Source organism: Asparagus officinalis, chromosome 1 (assembly GCF_001876935.1).
Source record: "Asparagus officinalis chromosome 1, Aspof.V1, whole genome shotgun sequence".
Taxonomy (NCBI): domain Eukaryota; kingdom Viridiplantae; phylum Streptophyta; class Magnoliopsida; order Asparagales; family Asparagaceae; genus Asparagus; species Asparagus officinalis.
In genome coordinates this window covers 9,990,706-10,001,115 of record NC_033794.1, presented here as the reverse complement: position 1 = coordinate 10,001,115, position 10,410 = coordinate 9,990,706, and the positions used below count along the sequence as shown (strand labels likewise).

At 40.0% G+C, this 10,410-nt stretch overlaps 1 protein-coding gene across 1 annotated transcript in view; it reads right to left on the bottom strand.

Annotated features, from left to right (window-relative positions):
* Positions 1 to 10,410, bottom strand: part of LOC109830368 (cell division control protein 48 homolog C-like) — a 26,574-nt gene that overhangs the window by 1,612 nt on the left and 14,552 nt on the right. The window contains exon 10 of the mRNA XM_020397621.1: positions 194 to 334. Within this exon, the coding sequence (XP_020253210.1) occupies positions 194 to 334 (141 nt within the window). The remainder of the gene's footprint in view (positions 1 to 193; positions 335 to 10,410) is intronic.

Below are 10,410 nucleotides of genomic sequence, written 5' to 3'. Positions count from 1 at the left end.
ACTACCCAAAAGTCGGCGGTTTTTGTGAAATTTACCTAAGGTAAACTCAGATCTTTTTCAAGTTTCTAACTAGATATAATTTTACAACAGCTCATCTAGTTTATATCACACTTAAGCAAGACCAAGAAGCGGCAAGCACATTTGAAGTAGTCCAACATTTTCTATGATACAATAAACCATCACCATTTCTTACCTTTTCTGAAACAGACGGACCAACCTTCACCAGAGCTTTCTCAAAATGTGATGTCTCAATTACCAACGGTCTAGTAAATGAACTGTTGTCCTCCGAAGTCATTTGTTTCTCTTCCAATGCAGCCATGGCAGCTTCATTCATCTGTTAATGTGCAAAAGAAATATTATGTTTAAAGAAAAGATAAAAGGAAAGTAGCAATCTAATACGCTTACAAGAAAAAGCCTAGAAACAGCAGCTTTGGAATTGTCACCACTAGTACTGAACCTGTGCGTAAAAAGAATGCTCACAGAAATTTTTCAATGCTTGAAGTGACAGCTCATATCAAACACAAAGGATGAACCAACAAAACACAGTTGAAGAAGACTGCATTATCAGGAAGTTATTAGGTGTAATCTTGTCTAAGGAGACTTATTCATGATATAGATTCAGTTTGCATGATATAGATTCAGTTTGCAAACAAAAGAAAGACAAGGTTAAAAGAGCTCTCATGTTTTCTATGATTTGCTTCAAACTAGGTTAGATTGACAACAAAAAAGAATGAGTGCAATGCTTAGAAGAAGGATTGAAATGTTCTCACACATCTGCACACATGATGTAAAAAACAGGAGGATCAAGAAGCAATTTGCTAGATCAAAGGAACCAATAAGCAGACACTTCATAGGTTTTGCAATTAGTATTACTTATTGATGACTATTTACTGAACAATCCTGCACTGGTCTCCGAGGAGTTGGCTGATGAAGATGACCATACTAAGAATTGCGTAGGAGCAGTTACTGGGATTTAGACTAAGTTGCATGGAAACATGTACGGATACCGGTATGGGTGCGGTTGCAAGACACGGAAAATTTGTAAACTGTAGGGTATGAGGACACAGTTATATATATATATATATATATATATATGTTGTTTAGTATAATTCGGGAACTGCTCATTTTTTAACTAGACACTCAAACCACCCTTTTAAATCATAGTTTTTAACTTGGATATATCCACAACAAACTCGACCCATGTCAGTGGCAGATCCAGGATTTCCAGAAAGTGGTGTCACCACATAACTAACAAGGGGAAAAAATTACAACCGTCTCCATCAAATTTCCCATTTTGGGAAAAGCACATAATCACATTATTAAACACTATCAAATATATCAATAGTAAGTGTATCAAAAAAATAATTATTCGTTAGCAATTTCAACTCGGTATGTAGGGAATCCATTATGATTAGATTGATCGGATGAGTACACAAAATACTTGCACAAAAATATTTTCATCATGAAGAGAAAATCCTTTTTGACTAACTTAATGAAGGAGATGAACCATAACAGAGTGGAATGTAAGAATAAGATTCATGTAGCTGACCCCAAACATTTAGGATAAATGTTTTGTTGTTGTTGTTGTTGTAAGAGAAAAATTCTTTTTAACCCTTCACCTAGTCACACTATTCAAGTGAGTCCTCATACTCACTTATCTACGGGCTGCAGGTTGAATTTGAATCAAATAGATTTTCACTTTTAGTTGGGCTTCATTTACTTGTATGGCTTTGCTTGGAAATACTAGTATAAACAACCCAAGGAAAGTGGTGTCACGTGACACCACTTCCTTGGGTGTAGATCCGCTCCTGACCCATGTCAAACGAGTTTTAAGAAATGGACATGAAGCGTACGATATACGTCCAAGAAGTGTATGATAAAGTGTATGATAAGTGGTCTAAATTAAAACATATATCATATAATTGAGTCCATGACTGAATAAATGTATGCATATATCTAAGAAGTGTCCATAAAGTTTGGGTACGGATACTTCCATACGTGTCGGGTTCGGGTACGACTTCATGATGGAAGTACCCAGGTAACATAGGATTTAGATCAAGGTCCAGACACTGGTTATTGATAAGCTTAGATACAGGCAAGAAAGCAGGACATGGCGACTTAATTTCTAGGTGTTTGTTCTCAAGACATGCAGGTTAAAAAAAATCACTACATTGGAAGGGTTCAGTTGCAGATAAGAGTTTCCGAGATGCATTTAGGAAAACTGGAAACATAATTCCTCAACATAATGCTTGAAACATAATAACTGTGTCCACATACATGAGGATGAAGCACCGTTGTAGAACAAATACATATTTGAGCATGCATGATCTGTAATTTTTTATTTCTATTAAATAATTTTATTCTTTATACATGTCATTGATAAACACGTAAAATATGCATTATCTTAGTGTGTTTTAAGCATGATTTACGAGTGTTTAATGCATATTTCGTGTTTAGATCGAGGATACTGCTGTGGTTTGTGTTCTTATATGTAGGTATTGGCTCAAGATTGAAAGATTTGATGATCGTTGGAAGTTTTACAAGAGTTTGAAGCAACAACAAGATTTTGAAGGCATGGTTCGTGAAGAAAATGGATGCACGAGTATGAAGAACTGGAATTTCGACCATGATGCAGTTTGAATCAAGAAAAACTCAAAAGATGAAAGTTGTAGATCTCTTCAACAGGATTCCAATGCAACTTGAATCACCTCATTCCGAGGTCGGACGCAAAAGTTATAGCCAAAATACCGAAAACTGAAGAAACAAGCACAAAATCAGCAAACCAGCCCCTACCACACCCTGGTGTGGTGCAGACCACACCGGTGGCGCGGGAATTAGTTATTTTCCAAATTTTTGGAGACATATAAATAGATGTTTTGACTTAGGGTTTTAAAAATCTTTTGTTTTCTTCTTTTAGCCATCAACTAGCAACTATTCTAGGGTTCAAGTATTGAAGGAAGACATTAATCTCTTGTAGAAGATTGGATTGCAAGTTCTTATTTTGAAGATTTCAATTGAAAGACGGGTTAATTCTTTCCTCTCTTTGATTTATTTCTTCTTATGATTGATTTGCATAATTATTTGATGTCTTCTCTTATTCCAATCATGTGTGAGTAGATTTCTTGTCTAGGGTTGGGAAAGAACCCAACTTTTTGGTGATTGATGATGAATTAATATATGTTCTTGGTGAAAGTTTAGATCTTTAAACTTAATTTCTTGTGTTTTAATCTTGTTGATTCGCTTGATCACCGTATTAGCAATCATAGGTAATTAATTGAAGGACTGAAAGGTGAAGATTAATACCGGATCTCTAGAAATTAAGCAGGGAGCTCGAACCACGAAAGTAGGCTAGATTCCTTGGGGATTTGATTTGGATTAGCATAAAGCTTAATGGGTTTAATTTAATCTTGATTCCACGAAAGTAGGTTAATTGAGATTGATTAAGCACGATCTTTAGACCTTGAAAGAGGCTTTAGATTAATTTAGGCTAATTCACCCTTTCTAGATTAAACCAACACCAAGAATTGAAATAATTCATCATTGAACACCTAAGTTGTGGTGATAACCCAATCCTAGTCCTTCATTATATTGAATTCCATCCGATTAGTTGTTTATTTTATTTCTTTTATTAAATCTCTTCTAATTTACTCATTAGTTTAGCTAGTCTAATAACGTGAAATTTGGTAATTAACCCTAGTCCCTGTGGGATCGACCTTGATAGCTACAACGAGTCTGTGCGCTTGCAGATTTTGCCTATCAAGTTTTTGGCGCCGTTGCCGGGGACTACGGTGTTAATATTGAGTGCTTACGTTATTAAGCTAGACTAGATTTTTTTTATATTTCTCTTTGCTTCTCACTTTCTTTTATGCAAGGGAATCAAACAGAAGTAAACGACGAAAACAATCCTGAACTATCGGTGACTCTTGCAAACATAAGAAGGTCTATAAGGGAGCAAAGGAACACAGAACAAGCTACGATGGGAGATCAAAATCAGCTTCTTAAGGATTTCGCAGCCCCAAATGCTCAAGGCACACAGTCAAGCATTACAAGGCCCAATGTTGAAGCTAATAACTTTGAGCTGAAACCATCACTGCTCTCAATGGTTCAACAGAATCAGTTTGGAGGAGGTGCTACTGAAGACCCGAACCTCCACCTATCGATTTTCTTGGAGTATTGCGACACTTTGAAACTTAATGGAGTGACCAATGATGCTATTCGACTCAGATTATTTCCGTTCTCTCTAAGGGACAAGGCTAGGGCTTGGTTGCACTCATTGCCAGCTGGGTCCATCACCACTTGGGATCAATTGTCCAGAGCGTTTCTTGCAAAGTATTTTCCTCCAAGTAAAACAGCACAGATGAGGAACCAGATCACAAGCTTTGTACAGAAGGAAGGAGAGTCACTCTATGAAGCTTGGGAACGCTACAAGGAATTATTGAGGATGTGCCCTCACCATGGACTGGAGAAGTGGTTAATTGTTCACACCTTCTACAACGGGCTCACTTACAACACACGGATGACTGTTGATGCTGCTGCAGGAGGAGCTTTGATGAACAAAACAATAGATGAGGCATACACTCTCATTGAAGACATGGCTCAGAATCACTATCAATGGGCGAACGAGCGTGCTCCTCAGACATCAAAAGGAGGCAAGTATGAAATAGATGCTTTAGACCATATATCCTCTAAAGTTGATGCTTTATTTAAGAAAGTTGAAGGTTTGAGTATTAATTCTGTGGCGTCTACTTCAATTTCATGTGAGATATGTGGCTATGTGGGTCATTCTGCACTTCAATGTCAATTAGGAAACCCCCCATCCATTGATACTTCTGGTAATGAGCAAGTTAACTATGTTAATAACTTTAATCAGAAGGGAGACCCATTCTCCAATACTTATAATCCGGGGTGGAGGAATCATCCTAATTTTTCTTATAGAAACCCACCTGGAAATCCCATGCCTGCATCTAATTTTGGTCCACCTGGTTTTCGTGCTCCTCAATCCAATTTCCCTTCTCAAAAGTCAAATTTGGAAAATATGATGGAGAAGTTTGTGACGACTCAATCAAAATTGAATGAAGAGTTTAAGCAGCAACAACAAACCACGAATGAGGTGGTGAAACAATTGGCCTCTAAGATGGATTCCCTAGCTACGCATAACAAGATGTTAGAGACACAAATCACCCAATTGGCACAAAATGTTAGCTCTTCCTCTAGGCCTTCAGGCATGCTACCTGGACAACCCGAGACAAATCCCAGGAGTCATGTGAATGCTATAACTCTTAGAAGTGGAAAACAATATGAGGGACCCAAGATGAAGGAAAATGATGGGGTGGATGGTCATCATGAAGAAAAAAATGAAAATGTGATAGATGTGGATAATGAGACTCAAACACAAGAAGAAGAAAAAGTTGAAAAATATGTGGCCCCCGCTCCTTACAAGCCTCCTCTACCATTTCCCCAAAGGTTAGCTAAGGCTAAGTTAGAAAAGCAGTTCGGAAAATTCTTGGAGATTTTAAAAAAATTGCACATCAATATCCCGTTCACTGAAGCTATCTCTCAAATGCCTTCATATGCTAAGTTCTTGAAAGAGATCCTATCCAATAAAAGGAAGTTGGAAGAATACGAGACTGTGGCCCTTACTGAGGAGTGTAGTGCTATCATCCAGAATAAGCTGCCTCCTAAGCTTAAGGATCCAGGTTCATTTTCTATTCCTTGTGTTATTGGTAATGTCTCTATTAACCGTGCTTTGTGTGATTTAGGTGCAAGCGTAAGTTTGATGCCAATGTCCATCTATAAGAAGCTTGGCATAGGAGATTTGAAGCCAACCACGATATCACTCCAACTGGCGGATCGATCGGTAAAATATCCGGTAGGTATACTTGAAGATGTACCTATCCAGGTCGGTAAGTTCTTTATCCCGGTCGATTTCGTTATCTTGGAAATAGAAGAAGATTCTAACATTCCAATTATTTTAGGAAGACCCTTCCTTGCTACTGCAGGTGCTATAATCGATGTTAAAAATGGAAGGCTCTCTCTAAATATTGGAGGGGAGACGGTAGAATTTGATTTAAGTAATACTATGAAACTCCCTCTAACTGATAAAATTTGTTACAGGGTCGACGTCATTGACAAGTGTACACATGAGCAAATTGCAAACAATAACTCAGCTGATCCACTTGAGAAATGTTTGGTAAGTGATGGTTCAATAAATGATGAAGACCCCGAGGTAGCCGCGTATGCTCAATCTTTAGAATCAACATCAGCTGCTCCACTTCGAAATGCAAAGCTTGAAAGATTGATGCTAGAGCCAAAAGGTTCTATTTGTGAAGAGGATAATGCACCAAAGGTAGAATTAAAACCCCTCCCTTCCTCTTTAAGGTATGAATTTCTTGGCCCTGATTTTACTTATCCTGTGATTGTGAATGCATGTCTGAATGAAAATGAAACTGATAAGTTGCTTAGAACACTTAGGATGCATCGCAAGGTCATAGGATACACCATGAACGACATTAAGGGAATTAATCCATCAATTTGCATGCATAGAATTCTCTTGGAAGATGATCATAAACCCTCTATAGAACACCAACGTAGATTAAATCCTAACATGAAAGAAGTGGTTAAAAAGGAAGTGCTTAAGCTACTAGATTCTGGGGTAATCTATCCTATTTCTGATAGTGAATGGGTTAGCCCGGTTCATGTGGTTCCTAAAAAGGGAGGTGTGACCGTAGTTAAGAATGCAAATAACGAACTTATCCCTACTAGGACGGTTACGGGTTGGAGGATGTGTATTGATTATAGGAAATTGAACAAGGCAACCCGAAAAGATCATTTTCCACTTCCCTTTATAGACCAGATGTTGGAAAGGTTGGCTAGGCATTCATATTTTTGTTATTTAGATGGCTATTCGGGATTTTTCCAAATTCCTATCCATCCTAGTGACCAGGAAAAGACCACTTTTACCTGTCCCTATGGGACCTTTGCTTATAGGCGCATGCCTTTTGGTCTTTGCAATGCCCCCGCCACTTTTCAACGATGTATGATGGCCATTTTCTCTGATTTTATAGAGGATATTATGGACGTGTTTATGGATGACTTCTCCGTGTATGGAACTACTTTTGATGGTTGTTTATCTAACTTGTCTCGAGTTTTGCAGCGTTGCGAAGAAGTTAATTTAGTCCTAAACTGGGAGAAATGCCACTTTATGGTAAGGGATGGAATAGTTTTAGGGCACAAGGTGTCTGAGCGTGGAATTGAGGTTGATCGATCAAAAGTGGAAGTCATTGAAAAATTGCCTCCACCAACGTCGGTTAGGGGAGTAAGAAGTTTCTTGGGACATGCCGGTTTCTATCGGCGTTTCATCAAAGATTTCTCAAAAATTTCAAAACCCTTAACTAACCTTCTTCTTAAAGATGCTACCTTTGATTTCACTGATGAATGTCTTGATGCTTTTTGCAGGTTGAAAGAAGCATTGATAACAGCTCCTATTATGCAACCGCCGGACTGGAATCTCCCATTTGAAGTCATGACTGATGCAAGTGATTATGCGGTTGGTGCTGTGTTGGGCCAAAGGAAGAACAAGATAGTTCATGCAATTTATTATGCTAGTCGCACTCTTGATGAAGCCCAAGTTAACTACGCTACCACTGAAAAGGAGCTATTAGCAGTTGTATTCGCCTTTGACAAGTTCAGGTCTTACTTAGTGGGGTCCAAAGTCATCGTTTATACCGACCACTCCGCCATCAAATATCTTTTGAGCAAGCAAGATGCCAAGCCTAGGTTGATCCGATGGATACTACTTTTGCAAGAATTTGACCTAGAGATCAAGGACAAGAAAGGGACGGAAAATTTGGTGGCAGACCATTTGTCGAGGATGAAGCAAGAATCACATGATAAGGAGGAGGATGAACTACCGATCGATGACTCTTTCCCAGATGATCAGTTGTTAGCCATTGAAAGATTGGATGCACCATGGTATGCGGACTTCGTCAATTACATAGTGTGTGGAGTCTTGCCTCCGGATCTGAGCTATCAACAGAAGAAGAAGTTCTTTGCTGACTTGAAGTATTATTTTTGGGATGAACCGTTTCTATACAAACGGTGTGTTGATGGGATGTTCAGAAGGTGTATTCCTGAAGATGAGGTTGCCAGTATTCTCCATCATTGCCACTCATCTTCCTACGGAGGACATGCAAGCACTTCAAAGACAGTTGCAAAAGTTCTACAATCAGGTTTCTATTGGCCGAGTCTTTTCCGGGATGCAAGACAGTTTGTGATATCTTGTGATAGTTGTCAGAGGACCGGGAATATTTCGAAGCGACATGAGACGCCTTTACACTCCATCTTGGAAATTGAGGTCTTTGATGTGTGGGGCATAGATTTCATGGGACCGTTTCCGTCATCGTGTAACAACAAGTTCATTTTAGTGGCGGTGGACTACGTCTCCAAGTGGGTAGAAGCGATAGCATCCCCCACCAACCATGCTAAAGTAGTTGTGAATCTATTCAAGAACGTCATTCTTCCAATGTTTGGGGTGCTATGGACGGTAATTAGTGATGGCGGTTCACACTTCATAGAAATAAAATTCGAAGCTCTCTTAAGACAATATGGGGTCACTCATAAAGTTGCCACGCCATATCATCCTCAAACTAGTGGTCAAGTGGAAGTTTCGAATCGTGAAATTAAGAGTATTTTGGAGAAAACAGTTAATCGTTCAAGAAAGGACTGGTCTATGAAACTCACGGATGCCTTATGGGCCTATCGAACTGCCTACAAAACACCCATAGGTATGACACCATTCAAATTGGTATATGGCAAATCGTGTCATCTCCCAGTTGAGTTAGAGCATAAGGCGTATTGGGCTATCAAACTGCTCAATTTCGATATGAAGACCGCAGGTGAGAAAAGAAAGCTTCAACTTCATGAGCTAGATGAGCTACGATTAGATTCCTATGAGAATGCTCGCATTTATAAAGAAAAGACTAAACGATGGCACGATAAGAATATCCTTCGAAGAGAGTTTAATCAAGGAGATATGGTATTACTTTTCAACTCTCGTTTGAAGCTTTTTCCGGGCAAGCTCAAGTCTAGGTGGTCCGGACCGTTTCAAATCCGCGAGGTTTTTCCTAGTGGAGTTGTTGAAGTCTGGAGTGAAACAACGGGATCTTTCAAGGTGAATGGGCAACGATTGAAGCACTACATTGTAGGGGAACAACACGAGAAAGGGGTCACTTATACCCTTTCCGATCCCCCTTCGTCGGATAATTAAGCGCAAAAAGGGGTCGAGCTCAAGACCATAAACGAGCGCTTCTTGGGAGGCAACCCAAGTTTTCATCCATTTTATTTATTTTATTTTATTTTATTTTATTTTTTTTAGGCAATTGGATCAGCATAAATTTAACTTATAACATTTTTAATCATGCAGGTGAGGAGAAGGGAGAATAATTCTTTCAAAAAAAAAACTGCAGAAAAAGGAGTTCAAATGGGATGGCAGACTCTACCACACCCGTCTGCCACACCCATGGTCTACAGGAAGAAAAGAATCCAGACTCTACCACACCCATACACCACACCCACGGTCCGCCACACCCCTGGTTCACTGAATTTTTTTTTTCCAGAGTCTACCACATCCGTCCACCACACCTGTGGTTCGCTGGGTTAAAAAGAAAAAAAAAAAGGGAAAAATCCCTCTTCAACCCAGCAACCTGACCCCCACCTTCTTTCCTTTCATCCTCTTCGATTCCCACCTCCGACCCTTCTCCACTGCACGGCCATCAACCAGCGCCGTTCCGCCGCCCCATCTCCCCAAAGTTCCGCCGCCGCCCTGACTCCCTCTTCGACCTCCGACCAGATCAGCCGCCACATCCCCTCTGCCTTCCCCCCTTCGACCAGCTACCCGCCCTCAGCAATCGCCTCCGACAATCATCTCCGACCGCCGCCCCCTTTTCATCGCCGGCCATCCTCCTTCTCTCCGATCAGCAAACCAACCTCCATCATCACCAAACGCCGCAATCCATCGCAATCATCACCGCTCCTCACCCCTTTTTCCTCTTTGCCCTAACCCAAATCAACGCCCATCAGCCGCCGCCTCACCTCTTCGATCAGCACCGCACTCCGCCTCGCCAACCACCACCGGACCACCGCCTTTCTGGATTCAAATTGGTGGGTCTCGGCTTGGTTCTCCGTTTGTGAGAAGTTGGGAGTTTGGAGAAGGGATTGCGACGGGCTTGATTGCGCATTTGGACTCATCAGAGAGAAGTCTGTAAGTTTTTTTTTTTTTGGAGATATTTATGTTTCCGATCCCCTGTTATTGGATCTGGTGATTCAATTAATTGATTAGATTCGAAAAAAAAACAAATTGAGAAAGATTTTGATCTCCATTAAATTGCTGGTCACTACTCCATCAAAGATTCA